The 19,469-nt window shown below is 42.6% G+C and overlaps 1 protein-coding gene across 2 annotated transcripts in view; it reads left to right on the forward strand.

Annotated features, from left to right (window-relative positions):
• The first annotated feature begins 3,027 nt into the window (after positions 1 to 3,027).
• REL (REL proto-oncogene, NF-kB subunit) overlaps positions 3,028 to 19,469 on the forward strand; it is a 40,768-nt gene continuing 24,326 nt past the window's right edge. Inside the window, exons 1-2 of one of the 2 annotated variants that reach the window (XM_056486525.1) lie at positions 3,028 to 4,410; positions 5,075 to 5,182. In XM_056486525.1, the coding sequence (XP_056342500.1) occupies positions 5,164 to 5,182 (19 nt within the window). In that variant the 5' untranslated portion in view covers positions 3,028 to 4,410; positions 5,075 to 5,163. Of the gene's footprint in view, positions 4,411 to 5,074; positions 5,183 to 14,933; positions 15,112 to 19,469 lie in introns of those variants that run through there. The other variant, XM_056486526.1, reaches the window with a different exon arrangement.

Raw genomic sequence — 19,469 nt, forward strand, 5'->3', positions numbered from 1 at the left:
AAGCTCTTTGATATCAGACTTCTTCCAAACATTGCTCTTTTTTCTCTGTTCTCTTAGCTGGTTGCTGGGTGTCTGGCTTGAGCATGAGTCCCTCATCTCAATCTCTTCCAAGAGGAGCAGCTCTGTATTGAAACTGTGTCTGATTAGTAACTTTAAACAAGAAATTCCCTTGCAGGAGTTAACATCTCTGGTTTTACTCGTTAGGTGCAAGCAAAGAAGCAGTTAATGAGAAGTTACCTACATTTTGGCTGTAGCAATTGATTTTCCTGTAGAAAGTGAGAGAAAGTAACAGAATACTTACTTTTTGCCTTAATGAGGAAGAAGCAAAGAGATGAAAAGGTATCTTGAAATTTGTTAAACTTGATTGTGGGAGAGAGGGGGCTTACTAACCCTGTGTATGCTGTATTATGTAATGCTTAGTGACAGAAGCTGTTGAGCCTGAAAAGACCAGCAAAAACTCCTGGCTGTATTTTTGTAATTACCTCATCACACTTCTTATAAAGAGTGTGATCCTGTGCATTATTCCAGTAAATGAAGAGCAGAAGAGAAATGGTCTCAGGGTGCAGGCGCAGGGCTCGTACCCAGCCCAAGCCCTGTCCCAAAGGAAATCCAGGACTCCGGTCCTGTGCACAAATCCTCTTTCCCTTGGAGAGCCCAGCCGGCTGCTGCCCTCTGCCCCGCTCCGGCTGCCGTGGGGTGGCTGTGGGGGCTGTGTGCCCTTTCCCCGGGGCTCGCAGGGACTGTGGCCGTCCCGTCCCACGCCCAGCGCGGTTTCCTGCCCCGGGGGCGGGCGGGGTCCGGGGCTGCGTGTGCTGTGACACTGCCCCGTGTGTGTGACAATGACACTGCCACGTGTGGCCGGCTCAGAGCGTCACTGCTGCTACCGGGAACACCCACAACCTAAGCACGGTGCCAGGGGTGTTGTCCAGCCTGGAGTGGTGGTGGGCACTCCTCGCTGCTCGTGTCGTGTTGCATATCACCATGGATAAGGGTTTCTTCAACCTCATCTACCCTGGCGTGCCCTAAGGGTTCAGGGCTCCAAGCTGTTGGAGTTTGGGTGTTGTTGTGGGAGGATCTTGTCAAAGCAGTAGCCTGGGGACTGATTTTTCTCTTATTCTGGAAAATACAGCCTGTTGAACTCTCAGCTGTCTGACCTTCAAAAAATTGATATGGTCTGTGCATCCTTGGGCTGTTCCTCTTTCCTGGAAAGATACTGAATCCTTCTGTCTTCTCCCACCCTCGTTTCTTATTCATCTTTTTTTCATTTCTTCTGATCTCAGGCTCTTGCCCGTTTTCCTTTTCTCTCTGATAATTCCTGTTTCCCCCTCGCACCTGAGTCCCTCTTTCTGAATTTGAGCTGGGTAATATATTTGGTGGTAAAACTCCCATGAGTCCTGAAACCAGAGGAGAAAAAACCTACCCTGTTTCAGTTTCAGCCTGGCACTCAGCTGCCTACTGTGGGCACCATCCAGCTCACTCTCTGTGTGTGCACTGGAGAGAAAGCTGCAAATTTTGGCTACTAAAAGTAAGTCTGACCTTGCACATGCTGCCAATCTTTTCCAAGGAAGAGCAAAAAATCCCAGTAGTGACACCAGCACGGTCTCCTTGCTGAATTTCACGTCCTTGTTTCTGAAATGCAAAGAAGTTTCTTAAAAGTTTAAGAATTCTTTGAATATAGTTAAAGCATACGTTCCCCATGGTCATTCGTAGGAAAATGACTGAGTCATATTTGTTCTGTTTTTCCTCAAAAATCATCTCAGGGGGCAGTGCAGTGTATGTGATCATGTGAAGAAAAGGTGTTGGCAGACTGGGAGTAACTGAAAATGTGGCCTTAAAATAGGAAGTGTTGACTAGCCATAACCAACAATGCGTGTTGATGATAATAAGATAAAAATAAAAGGCTTTAGCAAGTAGGTACTAAAGATAGAACATGCTAGAATTTCTTTTATCCCTGCAGTTTTAATTCTGCTCTGTTTTTCCAGTGTGGTCACTTGGCCAGAACAGAAAGTTATCCCACCTACTCTGAGTGCATGCATGCAAGGAAGAAAAGCTGAGGTTTTGTGAATCACTTGATGTGTAATTCCTGGCTAAAGGCCTTCAGAACTGTTTGAAACAATGCTTGTTGTGATTTTGTTAATTGTTTTTCCCTTTTTTTATTTATTTGATGCTGAATTTTCATTTTGTAATGTGCAGCCTTAAGCAGAAAGGCATAAACCTGTCATAATGAGCAATCCAACAGAGACTTCTAATAACTAAGCTAAAGGAATACCAACAATTTCACATTTCTGCATTTTCTGCTCTCTCAAAACAGGCATTACACTCAGGAAACTGAAAGCTGTGCTGGTTCTGAGTTTTCTGAAACTGAAGTCTCTATTTCTTGCAAGGCTTGTAACTGGTCATTACGTTCACTTTTGGTTTTGTCTAGATGGTATAGCATACATTAGTTTTCTCCACTCATTTTGAAAGTTTTTATGGATCTTTAATTAATACTGTATGTTATTTGCTGTGTAGGATAACATCTTGGGAGAGTTTATAAAGAAACCCAGTGCAGATTTTGTTCAAAGCATTACCAAATTTGCCAGGTCATTAACAACTGGAAAATCATGGAAACAGTATTTTCTGTAGAGTGATTGTTTGCAGTAATTTAGTTAAAACAAAATGAGATAAAAATATGCCCCTGGGAATTGTATTTTGAGGAAAATGACAGTGTTGCAAGCAGTGAAATAGTAGCAATGAGAAGGCCAGGGAATCCCCTGTTTCTGTTCCTCTGTTCACCCACTAAATAAATCCTGCCTTGCACCAAATGGTAAATTGTGCAAGTACAGAGATGTTCACTTTGCTGTAATTCTGGGTAAATGTTTGGTATGTGCTGTAAAATTATCAATCATTTTGCTAAATACTATTTCTTTTGCAGAAATGAGTAATCAGCAGCATGCTAATTCTCTTTCCCTTTCATACGTGTTCTGACTTCAAATATCTCAATTTTCTCTAGACTCTGGTTATTTTAAAGTTGGTTTGAGTTCACCTTTCAGTAACAAGTTAGCTGAGATGGATTGTCCAGCAGCCCAGCTATGGAGCTCAAGCAGAGGTTTGTATGCTCAAACTGAAGTCTTGTGTTCAACCTTAAAGGTCACTCCTCATTTCAGTGGCTGTGATGTCAGTGGGGAAACCCTGCTGCACTTTTGTCTGTCCTCCTGCAAAGGTCTGAAAACGTCAATAAAAAAAGCAAAGCCATTACTTAGAAAAGTTTAAGGCTACAGGAACCTTCGAATAGAAACTAACCACTTCTAAGCAACACCACATTATTTCATCAGCTCTGGCTTGTATGAGAATTTCAGTCTGTTCTCAGTCACTGTTTCTTTAGCTTAGATAGTTTTGGTTTTCAGCTACTTCTTTAGAAGTTGTTTTGTTGACAAACATGGCATGATCTATTTGTTAAGTAATGGATATCACTAACACTAATGTTTAAGATGACTTCTTATCCAAAATAATTGGACAGAGTGCTCACCAAAAGTTCCTTATTTCTCTTAAGTTTTGGAATTAAGTATCATGCATTTTTTCCCAAGGCTTTCCTTCTGCTTTAACAGATGGACCTGAGGTGTAGAAATTAACTATTTATGAAGGGCCAGACAGAAATTTTGTGGCTAAGACCAGAAACTGAACCAAGTTCCCTGAATGTGTGAGACCCTTTTTCTTTAGAGTGATGTTGTCTATGCCCACAGTGGGGATTCCCAGTGCATAAGTTACTGTATCTGGCTAAGGACTGTTTTAAGGGTTCTGTATTTCTAGAGATTACTGACACCAGCTGTTGATTTTTTTAGCCACTGTTTACATGATAGCCCACTATTCTTGTTGCTTTTTTATAAGCTTGCAAATTAAACAGCTTTTCCTTTCAGACTATCTTCCTAACAACAGCAACAATAAAAAAAAATATCACAAATTTGTTTCCTGCTTATTTTCATTTCTCCGTAAAAAAAGTCACACTAAGAATTTTAGCACAACTCACAGTGCCACAGGACTGCCAGATGCAAGTTAACATCTTATTAAGTGCTCATAGGTAAGTCCTTATGTCCTAATATTTTGGGGGGTGAGTGAGAGTGGTAAGGAGGAATCCCAATACTTCTTGATAGTAAAACTGTGAAAAAAAAATAAGGTGCCTGATTTTCTAAGAAGCATCTCCAGAAAAGGAATGGATCCTAAGTGTATATATTTATTTATAAACATTATTAATGTTACATGTGGGAACTGGTATGTTTTTACATCTTTCTGAAAGAATGGCAGAGTTTACAGCAAGTTTCTGGAATCCATCTCCTTGCAATACTTCAATACTTACATGAATGTTCTGTGGCTGTGGACTTCTGTCACTCAAAATTCCAGTCAACTCAAGTGGAAGCATTGTCTGAAAGTGAGGTGTGTGATTGGGTTCTTGGCTCTTAATTGTTCTGTATTGCTGTGAATGTGTTATTGCCTGGCCCCAAATGTAATAAACTTATTCCTGGAATCAAACTTGTGCAGTGAACATGCACAATGAGCATGTCTCCAGCACCAAGAGTGGGCTATTGCTTCATGACTTTCTTAAAGCCCCTCAAATCTGGAAAAACACTCAGCTGAGAGAAGTTGACTTGCCCCTTCCCTCTTCCAGCTTTAGGAGTGTGAATCTTCTGAAATTCCCAAATAATGCCATTGAGCAGTCTCTGCTGCTTGAGCACATTGTGAGCCAAGATGGAGCTTCTCTTGTAAAGGGAACCACAGAGAATTGTGGCTCCTCTCCATCTTGCTGAGCCCAGGCCAGGAGTTTATGAAGATAGCAAACATCTGTTCATAGATGCTGTGCATATGGCATTGGGAAGCTCTGGGTTGGGAGACAGCCAGTAACTTTTGCAAAAGTTGAAAGAATGGTGGGTTAGAGGCTTGTGAAGGGCAGGATATTGCAAAAGAGAAGTGGGACAGGGTTGCTAGAGCATAGAATGGCTGTTAAGGAGAGGGGGAAAAAAACCTCTAGTAACACATCAGTAGCTACTTTGCTATGTATTGTTTTTATATACCACAGTCAGCTGGGGTTTTATCATTTTAGGAGGTTCTTGCTGCCACCTTCATCCCCAGCACACTTGAGTCCTTTTCTTCTTTCCTGGCTGGAGAGTTCTGCTTCATCAGCTGCAGTGAATGGACTGCCTGTATGTAGGTAAGGAGCCAAACACTGGTAAAGGGAGCAAAAAGAACACCATGTTTATTTATCCCTGGTTTTTGTTATTTCAAATTAATTACAGGGGTGTTTATGAGGCAGGGTTGTTGACCACACAAATACAGGCTGTTCATAATGCATATAGTCTGGGAAAAACTGTAATTGCTATGCTAAATGTAATTTATTCTGTGGTTCCGTTCAGCTATATATTTTATTTTTCCACTCTTCTTCTAGGGGCACTGGTAAACATTCTTCTAAGCAGTGATGGTAATGATGAGACAGTAATTGTCTGAGTAAATTACGAAGTGGCCACCTTTCTTTTTTTTTTTTTTTTTTTTTTTTTAACTTCCTACATTTCTGGTGTCCTCTGGCATCAGAACAGAAGTATATGCTAGTCCTAGGCTATGTAAATTAAAAGTTCTGTCGGCATTGCAATTAAAAACATGTCAGGTCACATGGTTTCCACTTGACCAGTTGCAGCAGTGCTGTTTTGCAAATAAGGTTTTAACCGTGTTGCAAGTGTGAAGTCCTGAACTGACCAAGTCTGTAGTAACTGGGTCACCTGCCAGAGTTTTTTGTGATGTAGGTCATGGGAATATTTGCAGACACAAAAGTGCTATAATTGCATAGCTGTATTTATGTTGACATTGAAACTTAAAGATGCATATTCAGGAGGCAGAAACAATACCATGTGTAATTAAGATACGTGAAAGGAATATAAATTCTAGTTTTAAAAAAATCCAGCAGCTAAACAACGTGGATTTTTTAATTAATATCATTATTTCAGATATGTTTCCTAGTGGGGTTTTTGCACCCCTAGAGCACAGACATTGCCAATTCAAAGAGAATTAGGAGCAATAGCATGAGAGAGCTCAGGAACCCCAAAAAGAGATCAGTGCATCACACATAAGGGTTGGGTTGCTGTTCAGCCAGTGAGCTGTAGCCTTAGATCACCCTGCTGTGCTGTGGAGGCAGGATGAAAAATCCCCCCAAATTGTCCCAAAGCCCTGGCAGGTTCAAAATAAACAGATGAAAATGGTGAAAAAGGGTAGCACCAGCAATTTTCAAGATAGCATCTGTCATGGAATGGAATGCTGTCTTGGAAAGGAACCTCAGCATCATCTGTTTCAACCTTTCTTGGCAAAAGCACAATCTAGACAAGATGGCCCAGTGCCCTTTCCAGCTGAATCTCAGAAGTGTCTAGCACTGGGGAAAGGAAAGCTGGATTTAAAGGAGTTAAGGAAAGGTGGAATTAAAGCTTTCCTTGCAGCAGCTTTCTCCTGGGAGCCATAGTCTCACTTGGTGGGTCAGGTAAGTTTGAAAGACTTGGGGCAGTAAAAGTATCCAGATATGAATCAGGTCTCACTACCAATCTCACAATTGCAACAGTCTCTCTGCAGGCTGTTTTTAGGGGGTGTGGAGCATAATGAATATTAATCAAGTGTGGTAGCCAATTTTACTTTAGGCAAGTGCCTCTGCAATTACCATGTCTGAATCTCCTGGAATCAGCCAGCTACAGAATTCACTTCTCTACAGCATCCATGCCTTTGGGAACAGATTTAGTTTCTCTCTCACTGAAGTATGAGTCTCTAATATCTCTAAAATGTTGAAGTGGTTTTAAGTCTGGATTTGTTAACTCTCAGGATTTTGTTTTTACAAGGTAAGAAAAGGTGGTAAGAAAAACTGAAATAGATGTATTATTTTTAAAAAGTAACTAACTTCTTTAGACCTATAGATTTGGCTTTTTATCTGCTTGGGGTTTTTTTTTAAGCAAATTATTATGTATATGGTCAGGAATGCTTTTTCCAATTCAGTGGGAACGTTGGTCTCAGTTTAATTTCAGTTAAGCAGATGTTATTTATGCAGGTCTCCTTTTGATGGGAACTCAGGAAAAGGCACAGTCACACTCTGGCTACTTTACTTGGATATGAGATCTGAAGATAGTGAACAGAGACTGAAGCTCTCAGCTTTGCACATGTAAACCTTGACCCTCTTGTTCTGGGAGAAGAAGTAAACCTCAGGGAAAAAAATACAGGAGCAGTGGGGGAAGCAGGATTTGTGTGCCCAGTGAGGAAATCGTGGTGGTCACTACGAGGGAACATTTTATTGAGACACCACAAAGCCCGAGGGTGTTTGTCACCATCACTGGGGCTGTTTGTCCTGGTTTAGGGCACAGTGGTATCAAGGCCCTTAAGGCACAAGCTGCTGTGACAACCAGGAGTAAAGCCAGTGGGACTGTAATCAGAGGTTTTCTTCCAAATGCCCTCCATTCCTTACTTTCTACTCTTTTGATACTGGAGCCTGCAATGCTTATTTTAGAATCCATGGGGCTGTGCAATGGAATGGTTTGGGTAGCAGGTACCTAAAGCCTTTGAAGAACAGAGAACTGAACAGGTTGACTTTCAGCACTGCTGACTTGACTTGCACCCCAGGGTCTTGTTGGAGACTGATCACAAGTGGAGCTGGGACACTAGTGGCTTTAATAATTTGTCTTTGTTACATCAGCATGTTAAGGAACCTTTCCATAAAGCAGTTGCCTTTTCTTTATATTCAGCTTTATATATGATATTAACCTTCAGCCAACTCTAGCCCTTGTCCTAATTAATCCTTTTGGCCACTGGCTGCTCTCTGTCTCTTTCTTTGGTTAGGCCTTCTCCTTCCTCTGGTTCCTGCACGTACTTGCCAGAAGCAGATTGTGGTGTCTGTTGTGTTTCCATTCAATGGGCTGTGTCTAGAGCTGTTATTTCCACTGCACAGAGCAAAAAAATCAGTTCAGTTCCCTTTTTTTGGATTTGTATTGCACAAGAGATCTCTTGAAGAATTATCTTCTTCTTGGCTTGCTGTTCTTTTTAATTAAAAAAGAATTCAGATTGATATGTGTTTACTTGCATATGGTGAGTAAGGTACATGGAGTATTTTCTTCAGGCATCTGAAAATGTTTTCAGTCTCATGGTGCCTGACACATTTACTATACCTAAGGATCAGTATTGCACATTGAAAAAACAGAGGTTGTTGTTTGGGTTTGATCTTTTTCAACAATATTAAGGCTCACAAGTGGAAATCCTGTACAAGGTGAATGAGTATTTATCAAACTCATTGTTATATGAGATGTTAACTACAACATTGATTACAAAAATGATGTCAAACTTTCCTCAAATGTCCTAAAAGCAAAATTAACAAATTATGTAACAACTGCCAGATGAACGAGACAATGAAATAGCAAAACTCATCACTGTTCTGGGTGAGAAATCAAGGGCTTTCAACACTGTCATTCAAAAAGCTCAGAGTAATAACGGTAGCCTTACTAAGATACAGGCCTCGTTAATAAATCTAAATTATTTTATTGAAGCTGAATGCAGAGGCACGAAGTGGGGTGACAGCCTGGCTCACTTGGAGTCGATTGTGGCTAGCTGCTGCCAGTAAGGCTTTGCATGGTGGGGTGGCACCTGTGACACAGCCCCGGGCAATCTGTAAGAAAGGGCTAATGCAGGGCCAGATAAGATGTGTAGAGGCCAATTTACAACTGCGGGTTTGCTCTGCATGAGTAGGAGGAGTTGATGTGTGAACTTGTCCCAGAAGGTGTTAATGTGTTTGCCTTTGGCCTGAAGAGGGGTGTCACTTTCTGTCATTCCTGGGTGTAATCCTGTAACTGTACAGATCAGAACTGCAGGAGTCATTGGGCTAGAGGTTGAAAATTAAGGTGTGAAACTGCAAATTAAGAGGAGATAGATCTGGTGGGGCTAAACAAGGTAACTTTTTCACCTCTTTAAGGTGGCCTTAAAGAGGTGAAACTCTCTGCAGCTCCCTGAAAGGAGGCTGTGGCTGGGTGGGGTTTGGGCTCTTCTCCCAGGCAAGCAGTGATAGGACAGGAGGACATAGCCTAAGCAGCACCAGGGGGTGTTTGTGTTGGACATCATGAAGAATTTCTTCAGAGAAAAGGTTATTCCATGTTGAATTTGGCTTACCAGGGAGGTGGTGAATTCATCAACCCTGCAGGTGTTCAAGGGAAGACTGGATGGTCTTTCCTTGTGTTGTGGTCTGCTTGACAGCAGGTCAGTCAAAGATTGGAGTCTGATCTCAAAGGTCTTTTCCCACCTAACTGATTCTGATTATTGGCTGTAGATAGTCTTCTGAGATTCTTGAAGCTCAAGCTGATGTTAAGCAGCTTAAACTCCTTGTGGGCCCTGAGGAAAAAGGGAAGTCCTGTAATAAAAGCCTGGATGAATGATTGTTATCCTCTGTAGTGGGCCCAGTGCATGATGACTGCTGGAGTTTTGGGGAGCAGCAGAATTACTTTAGGCATGCATTGCCTGTATATTTTTATGCAGTTTTCATTGCTGTTGCCAAAGGGACAATTCCTATCCTTCCTTCTGCCTGCCTTATGTTTTGTGGCTTTCCTTTGAAAGCAGCCACAGTGATCTCTTATAGAGGTAATCTTTTTTTTAAAAAAATCATCTGGGCAGAAAAAGGTTGTTTTCTGCTGACTAAGCTCCTCCTGCTGCAGCTTGAGCTCATCTCTTGCCTAAGTCCTCTACTGCATCAGGTGAATCCTGACTGTGGCATAAGGAAGGAGTTTGCAGTTTTAGTGACTACTTCAGAGGTCACTGATCAGCCTCACTGTAATGAGAGGCTTTTATGGAGCACAGTGGAAAATGAAAACAGTACTCCATCTTTTTATTTGCCTGCCAACAAACATTTAAAGTTTTTCCTCTGTTAAACAACACAACTCCCAAACTGTGGTGTGTGTGTGTGTATAGCACTGGGATGAGTAGAAGGGAATAGGGAACACTTGAGAGGTCTGGGAGGAAAGTGCCTGAGAAATTCTGCTCTGAATACTAACTCTGGAAAGGAAGGAGTGTGAATTAAGAAATTTCAGGGAGCTTTATCAATTTCTCAGGCTAAAAATACAGTGTTGTGCTACAGTTCTATGACGTTAGCACTCTGTCAGGAAGCAGGCACCTCTGCCCAAATTTGTCTTCCAGAAACTTGTTCGGGCCTTGGTGCCACCACATTCCTTCCTGCTGGCAGAGTAATTTCTGTGATTGTACATGGAACTGGCTCCAGCAGGAAAACTGAGCCAGCAGAAAAAAAACCAATCTTGTTTCCTCCAGGTTACTTTTAAGCATGTTCCTGTGTCTCCAAAGGAGTGCTTGGAACAGTGTAGGAGCACACAGGAGCGAGTTACCTGGGTGGAAGGAGGCAGAGAGGGGACACTGTCTTTTCCTGACACTACCCCGGAGTTCATTTAACTATCATCATTTTGTGCTTGGCACTTTCATGTAACAAGCGGTTCGTCCCCTGAAGAGGTTGCATCATGAATGAATAAGGTAGAAGTGTGGGAGCAAGGAAGTATCTTCTCTGATTTTTATTGGGGAAATTGAGGCTTAGAGAATTAAACAACTTGCCTAAGAGTAGAAAGGCTGACTTGCCAAGAGGCAAATTCCAGTCTCCTGAATCACAGCCCTGTGCCTTATCCACAAGACCAACCTTTCTCTATTAGCATTTCCTTTCTCTCCACCCTGTTTTGAGGGAGGCACAATATCATTGTTCTATGTCAAACAAACTCAAAGTGTGGTACAGGAACACTTCCAGCAGAATGACTTGAACAACCTTTGGGTTTATCATTAATCTGAAAGCCATGAGTGTTTTGAGAATGGCTTCTGCATTGGAGCCTTCCTCAGGACCAATAGCCACAAAAGCTTTAACCACCAAAAGGTCTGACAGTGTTTAAGTAAGATGCCTTTGAGATTAAAAAACATACTTCAAACAGCAAAAGGTTTCTTAAGGCATAGAGGATTGGAAATTTCTAATCTGGCAGTAGGTGAGGCTTGAGATAGAGTGGACAAGAAAACAGGACTTTATGGAGAGAAGGGAATGATTTTATTGATACTATTCTGACTCCTAGTATGATGCACCTCATTAGGAGAGCCATATGTTGAAAGTACCTTAGTGTCTGCTTAACCAGGCCAAAGAAAAGGCCTTATCTTTGATCAAAGTCAGATAGCTGGGAACAGGAAATAAAGAATTAACAGTTTGCCTGTGCTACTCTCCTGTCACAGCAAGCTTCATTGGGCAATGCCTGTGCTAAGCACCACTAGAGAGCCATTGTCCTAGGCTAGACAAATACCATGTCAAACACTCAGTCCTTTGCTGTAGGAGGTTTTAGTGCTGGCTTTTTATCCCTCCACTCTAGCCTTGTTTGCCACGTGATGTTCCCTGCCAGAACAGGGAGCTTTATTCCCTGTAGCAGTGTTGATGTTAGCTGTGCTAGCACAGCAGCCAGTGAAAAGCAGGAGGGTCAGACTTGCCTTTGGACTTGGTAAGTGGAGAGAAATGGGATCTTAAAACACTTGCTTTAACTGGAAGACAGGAAGTGGAGCACTGGATCAGACTGGCCTAAGAATTCTGGTATCTTGCCTCTGGCTATAGCCAAAGTCAGCTGACAAAAATAATAGTGAAGCACCTGGCTTTTGTTATGCAATGCTGCAGGAGGGGAATTCCGTCCTGCTTTTTGCAGAGATCTGCATATACCCGAAGCTATGACATGTTCTTGCACTTCGTGGCAGCTGCTGACGAGGTTTCTGTGATTGCCAAAGCTATACTGCAATCCTCTAGTTCACCTCACTCTCCCGGGATAATCCCTGTGCCAGGGATTCCGATCCCAGCAGAGCAGAACTGCGTACAGGAGCAGAGGAATATCCTTGTGCTTGCACTTTGAGTAAAGCCTCTTTCATTTGCTTAGGTTTTTGCCTTTTTCTTGGGAGGGCTCCTTGGTTTCCATAGAGTTTAGGAACATGAATGTTTTGTAAAACAGCTATGCTGGTCTTAGACTAAAAGCTCCTTTTGTCCCACTCTTGTGCTTTTCCCTGGCCATCGGCTTATGGCTGCTGCTAGAGAAAAACCATCAAGAAAACATCTCCTTTTCATGCTGTCCTTCCTCCAATCACTTTGCTCAGGATCTTCCTGAGCCAGATCTAGTGTATTCTGATGATAGGAGCTCACAGATTTTACATAATGAAACTCTTCACATGGTTAGTAGTCCTCTTATCATTTGAAGGAAGAGAGAAAGTTTTTGGGATGCTGGAAGAAGTATAATCCATTAATATTTTTTCTTATAAATAATATGAAGGAGCAGTTTGTACCAAGGACGCTGCTGTGCATGTGAGATACCACCTCAATTTGCAACATGCAATCTTAAGGATTATCTTTGAGTAGCCTGTTCCTGCAAGCCCTAAGAGGTAGAGTTCAAAAGAGATGGGGAAAAGTAGGGAATGTTTATTATGTTTTAGTCATAACATGGTGTTTGTATTGCCTGGAATACTGCCCTTAATTTCACATTGGTTTAGATTGTGTGCCCTACAATAACACTTTCCTTCTGAAGAAATCAGTAGGTACTTCTGTTTTGAGCCACAGTCTCCCTGGTCTGTGCTTACTCAGTAGTGTCATGGGCTGGAGAAATAGGTGGGAACCAGGGATATGAACTGTATTTAAGGAAGCAACTACATTAGTCCTTTCTGAGAGGTCACAGTTTTTACAGTCAGAGATTTGGAAAACCAGCCTGAAGATAAAAAAGGGAAAGTATTTAGTCACTTCATACATCTGTACTCACAACTTGCCTTACATCCAAACTCAATCTACAGCTTCAGCTATCCCACAGGAATTGCACAACTTTCCTTTTAAAAATCCTGTCCAAGTTACTCCTGTGATCTGCAGGGATGCCCTCAAATTGAGCATTTCTGTGGCTGTTCAGCCCTGTGAATAAAAGCTTCTACAAAATTTGCCCTACCAGGTGATCAATTAAAAAACTAAAGTATCTTCTAATATGAAATGTTGGTGAGCTGATTGTTTGGATGGGGCATTTAGCAGAGAAGATGCAGGTTGTGTGTTTTCCTGTTTGCTGCCTTTGTTGTAGAGCAGCACAATTTTATTTGTCTTTGTCATTTTGTGCTTTGGAGTCACCTGTGCTTGTGTAGGTGAAGTCCAAGTTTGATTCAAAATACTAGACCCACTTGCCTGCTTTATTGTCAATTATAGGGAATCCAAGAAATCCCTGAAGATGTAAAAGTCTAGTTTGAATTTCTTATACTTTTAGGGCACTGCTGGTTTATATATTTTGTGTTGTTTTGTTTTGGCTTTCTTGTGGGAAAGAAAATAAGAAATTATGTTCTTCTGGCAAGAAACAAACCCACAGCCATAGAATTATTTTATTATGGCATCTGAATAATGTAGTTTTTCTTCTCTTTAATCATCTTAGGCTAATGTCACAGATGTTTTGATTACCCTGTGTTCTCCCAAGGATTCTTCTACTTCAATTTCAGTTATAAGTTTGAGAGGGGTGCAACAATCCTACTATGTGACAAACCATGAATCTTTAATAAGGAAAGTTTTGCCTGTGGGGTGGAGAAAGATCTTTTTTGTTTATAGGAAGTATGAGGAAAGTTGAGCAAAACTAAGGTTATAAACAAAAGTCCTGTTGAGATGGACTACAGAGCAGGAAGAATAATTAGCATTTGGCAGCTTCTTCTGCGTAGTTACATGGCTTGGTGTATGAATTTGCAGATTATAGAGCAGCATTTTCAGCTGTGCTTCATTTCTGTGCATCCCAATAACCTTAGCTTTAGAAATAAGATAGTGGGGGAAAAAAGCAAAATCCTATCAGCTTTTGTACCTCACTTGAGTGTTCTTTCAGGCTTTTCTTGTTATTTTATTACTTTTTCTTTTTCAGGGATATACTAATTGATTTAACTGCATTTTCACATGGGACAGTTTATTCCACTCCCAGAGCAAAGGTTTAAGAAAAAAAAGTTAAATTTTATTGTTAACTAAGCAGTCTTACACCGCAGCTAGGTGTGGCCTTCCTGTTCCTTTGTGTTCCTCTTTTTTCAGGTGTTTTTTAATTTCTCCCCAGATTTGTTTGTTTGGTACTGACCTCTCCATCTGATCCAAACATGAGGCTGTGGGGTTGTTCCCTGTCCAGCTCCTTTGCTTCATCTCTCTGTTGGGGCCAAGCTGTGAAATTTAGGATCTGGGATGCTCCAAAGGTTTGGTAGATTTAGAGACCGAATCAGCTTATTGGTGATTAGTTCTTACCTTACCTGCAATGTTGGTCTATCCCTACTAGGTACAGCTTAGTTATTGGAGCACAGAAAGAGCTGGAAGGGGCATTCAAAAGCCTGTCTCATTCAGTCCCTGCCTTGGGCAGGAACATTTTCCACTAGACCAGGCTGCTCCAAGCTCTATCCAGCCTGGCCTGGAACACTTCCAAGGACGGGGCATCCCCAGCTTCTCAGGGTAGGCTTGTTCCACTGCCTCACCACCCTCACAGTAAAGAATTCCTTATCAGGTGCTAATATAACCCTGCCCTCTGCCAGTGTAAGCCATTCCTCCTTGTCCTGTTGGTAAAAGTCTATCCTTATCCATCTTACAAACCCCATAAGGATGCAGTACAGTCTTCCCTGGAGCTTTCCCTTCTCTGGGATGGCCACCAGGCTCCGTGCAACCGAGAAAAAGTTGGATAAGGAGGGTGCTTGGTCTCTGTAGGCTGACAGTGGGGCTGCCAGAGCGATGCTCGGCGAGGGTGTGGAAGGAAACCAGAGGAGCTGAACTTTTTCCTTTGTAGTTTTGGCAAGCGGGCAGGGCAGGGCCCGCAGGACAGACTCCCCGGGCAGCTCCAGCCGCGGAGCGGTGTCTCCGTGCCCGGGGGCTCCGGTGCCGGTCCGGGTCCGGGCGCGGCGGGGGCGGGCGGGGGGCGGCTCCGGCACCGCCCCGGCGCTCAGCGCGCACGTCCGCCCGCCCGCCCCACGGGAAATTCCCCCTGAAAAGGGCGGCGGAGCCCGGAGCCGCGGCCGTGCCACAGTCCCTGCGAGGTGTGCGGGCCCGGGCCGGAGCCCCGCGGCGCAGAGGCCGGAGCGGAGCTGTCAGCATGGCCGGTGAGCGGCGGGGAAAGCGGGCGGGGAAAGCTCCGGGCGCCCGGTGCGTTCGCGGTGGGGCCGCTCGGATGAGTCGCGGGGAGATCTTACTAAAGCTGTTCCATTCCAAACGGATCTCTTGGAGCTGTGGGGTGGAAGCGTTCAGCCGCTAAATCCACGCGGGTCTCCTGTCTGGGCTGGAGACAAGCTGGAGATGCTCATCAGGATCCCGTTGGCATCGGAGCTCGGCTGTGGGAATGCAAATGAATGAGGAATAGCGATGGCACGAATGCAAAGCGATGCAGATAAGGGATCGTGCTTTGGGTAATTGCTACAAAAAGCACAATTAAGTTTCTAGAGGCTAAGCTAAACCGGGTTTGTCATCCTTTTAGGAGGCGTCTTTCTGATATCTTTCCGGGGTTAAAAAAAAAATAAACTAAATTTAAAACTTGGCTATACTAATTAGAATAGTATTTCTAGGCAAAGCTGCTTTTTAGAACATGGGTGTGTGTGTGTGTTCTGTTGCCACTTAGCAAGGTATGAACTTTCATTCCTGATAAATATATAGGTGTGCTTACTGTCAACACGGAGAGAAAACAGCCGGGCTTGTGCTTTAAATGTTATGATGTATTTAGAGTGGCAACAATGGAGCAGGACAGAACAATTTCGGGTTTTTTGTTTCTTCGTGTGTCTCTGTATTTTCAGTGTAATTAAGAACCAGATAAGGAATATTTTTCAGCGGGGGAAGTTTATAACTTCCTGGTACTAGCTAGCTTTTGTCGGTTTTTTTTTTTTTTTTTTTTTTTTTTTTTTTTTTTTTTTTTTTTTTAGTTGCCGTTTTGTAATGTAACACGATAGTAAAGAGGAAGTTCATGAACGTTCTTTGGTCTCTGTTAGAAATTGTGTAGTTTATAGAGCCCTAGGTAGATTACTGCTTTTTCAAATCAAATCGTGTTATGTTTCCAGTTGCTTTTGCTTAAACTGGGGTGGGGTGTGCTGTAACGAAGCCTTCACCATCCTCCCTCTTTGCCCGAGGTGCTGCAGAAGGTTACAAGTGGATAGATTCTTGCTTTTCAGAAATGACGGACTTAGGGCCACCAGGGATTTGTGCAGAGCGGTGACATCAGAGTTAAAGGGCCACGCTTCTCCCATCTGTGTGTCACTGCAGTCACCTCGGGCCGGAGAGTTTCGGGTGATACTTTCTCATCTTCCTTCCACAAAGACCCACAGCTGCTCTGCTTTCACACGCACATGTTGATGGAGAGCCTGTTCAGAAAATGCCAAATTCAGCAGTTCCTCCAGATCCTGCTTGCTTGGAGTCAAGCAACTAGACAGAACCCTTGATTGGGTTGTCACTTTGCTCGATGGCAGAATGTCACACTTCCTCATGGCAGAGGCTTTAAACTTTAAACCATCACGGATTTCTTGTCGTGGAGACGTCTGATGAAGTTTTAGGGATTGTCCTTTTCTTCCTCGTTGTATTGCTCAAAACGTGACAGTAAAACACTCTTCAGTTCTTGAATGAACATAACTGGCTGGACTCTCAGACCTGTCACTGCTTCTGCCTCTTTTCCTTGCTGAACTCTCGGAGCTGTCATTGCTTTTAGCTCTTTTCCTTGTGTATGTAATTGGGACACTTGATCTCCTATATTCTCTTTAAAATTATTCAATGTTGTATTCAGGGCAGGAGGAGGAAAAGGCAATTCAATAACAAGAAAAAAACAACAGGCAGGTTATAATGTGTAGCATAATGTTTCTATTGCTAGCATGTGTATGGGCAATTAGAATTAATTACAAAGACAAATTAATCTCTTAAGAATTTAGATGAAGGATTACCTAGATTTTTTTTTTCTCTTTCTTCCATTTCAAATGCTTTATGGAGTAGTTGTTGTGGGCAAGCAGGTAATAAATATGAGTAGCATTTTGTGGGATGTGCATTTCTCTTTCAGAATTAGTGAGAGTTTGGGTTTTGGCATAGCTCACATTTGTTTGACAAACAAAGTGAGACCTGAGGAGGACAGGTTTGTAGTGACTGTGTGGGTGCTAACAGACCTCTGTGTGTGTGAGAGCAGACTGTGAAATGGTTAAGCTGTGCCACTTCACAAGCACATTGCCGATTTACAGAAACAGGGAGCACTGGACACTTGGCTGCAGAGTGCTGGTAATACCTCTCATTCACACAAACACTTGAGTGTGTTTCCTCTCTACACAAAGCATGATGACACTGGTAATCCCAGCAGAGGTGATAACGTGATTCTTGAATAGAGAGAGAGGCAGCCAAGAGCAAGTGAAGTTTAATGTTTAATCTCAGGAGGCTGCCGCGTCACTGAGCTTTACTTTCCCACAAACACACCTGCTGCCGAGCCGTGCCTTTACCTTCGGTGACATTTGTTTCGACCACAGCCCTGTAAAAATCACTGAGCCCAGAGTTTTAGCAGAAAGGGCTCTTGAGAGGTGAGAAAATAGCCCTCTCAAGCGAGTATTAATAGAATGCGAAGGGAAATTGTTGGTTAAAGCAGCAAGAGTTGAAGTGCTCAAAGTGCTTGTAGTTTTGAGCTGGCTAGTTTTGACAAATCCATAATGTCTGTGGGTGTCCTGCACGTCTGGTTGGCACCTATGTAAGCATGAGAATCTCCCAATATGAAGATTAGTAGGCACTTTGCTGTGATGTTGTCACTTTAACTTGTAAAGCAGATTTTTAATTTAGTATGTGGATACGTGTCTGTATTTGTGCTGATCAATGCACTAGCATAAATTGCAGTGTGAAAGTTAAAATAGCCATACACAGATGTGTGAGCATGGTTTTGTGAGAAGCTCAGGCTTCTGCTCTCTCTGAAACCAGCTTTACGTCATTTCTAGGGTTTTTTTATTATCAATAAATAATTCCCCTTCCCTTTTGCTGGACTTGCTTGTTTTCCAGAAAGAGAAAATATGCAAAGCTCATCTAAAGGAGAGGTAGGTGAAGAGCTGGGAAGTATCTAGAAGAGGGATCATCCTGCTGAGTAACTGTACCTAGACTAGTGGCTGATGTGTATTTAATGTGACATCTCATGGCTGCTGATAAAAAAGTCATTTAAAATCTACCTGGTGGGAGGTGATCAGTTTAGAAACTGCATTTTGTTAGGTGAGTGAAGAGTCCTGAACCACAGTTCCCAAAGGTTTTGACCCCAAACACAGTCTGAAGTGGAAGTGCCTGGTGCTTTTGAAGGCTTTGCAGAGGCTGCAGTTGTTGAAGACCATCCCAGCACAAGAGCTGCTCTCAGACATTGTGAGAGCACAGAGAGTGGTGGATTCAGCTCCTGTAGGTGTGGGACAGATAAATGTGCATTCAGGTCACACCGAGGTGACGTCTCAGATGTCGTTCTTTCCATCCATCCATCCCTTCTCTGCTGCTCTTGATTACTTTATCTCTTGGGTTATAATATTTTCCTACTTCGGGTATGAACTGCTGCAGCGCTGGAAATGTTTTGCCATCAACAAATCCCAGGCATAAAGTTCAAGTTTTGTGTTGGCAGGGGTGCCTAAACCATTGTAGGTGCAGCAAAAGAGAAGCCTTTATTATGGAGTTGGGATTGGAATCCACCTCTTTGCCAAAACCTGTGTGCTGTGGACTCACAGGCAGCACAGACCTTGGGCAAAAGGAAGTAGGGGTTCTTTTACCCTTTCAGCACTTTCAATATATTTAATAACTGTTTTGCTTATTATGTTGAAGTCCAAGCACTTTTTTTTCAGTGCTGTGCCACAGGATATTGTCTGTCCTGTTTGTTTGTGATGCTCAGCCTTGCTTGAGGAGGATGCTATTATATGAAGATGACAGAGAGCTCAGTAGACATTTCCATAAGCTACGTTCTTCTGATTGTGTAGCACTGTGATGATTCAACTTCAACAATATTTACTTAGCCTCAGTTGTTTATTTTTCACATGCCATCCCACTGTTGTCACTGTTTGATTGACTGTCCTGTTTGATGTTCTCAGTGAGATATATTAAACAGCTTTTTACTGTCTGGCAATAAAACATCACTTGAAAAGTACTTAGGCTCTTGCTAACTTGAAGTCTTTCTAATCCCCCCATTTAAGAGTTCTGCTGTCTCCTATTCTCATCTATCACTCTGTGTTTCCTGAAAACCTCCCTTCTGACAACTGCCCAATAGCTTTTCTGAAGTTTCATTGTCTGGGGAGATACTGCAACTAGAAACCAGCCCCATGGGAGATGGGCAGCTCAAAATGTAGAATTCAATACGAGTAATCAGGTATTTTTTGAGCTCACAGTGATAGTATTCCATCCAGTAGGGTGGATTTTTTTTTGCATAATTTGAATAGTTTCTGCTGCACTGTGATAGGAACTAAATCAATCAATTCTGAGCAAACATCTTCACTTT

The sequence above is a fragment of the Oenanthe melanoleuca genome, chromosome 3 (genome assembly GCF_029582105.1).
Source record: "Oenanthe melanoleuca isolate GR-GAL-2019-014 chromosome 3, OMel1.0, whole genome shotgun sequence".
NCBI lineage: Eukaryota > Metazoa > Chordata > Aves > Passeriformes > Muscicapidae > Oenanthe > Oenanthe melanoleuca.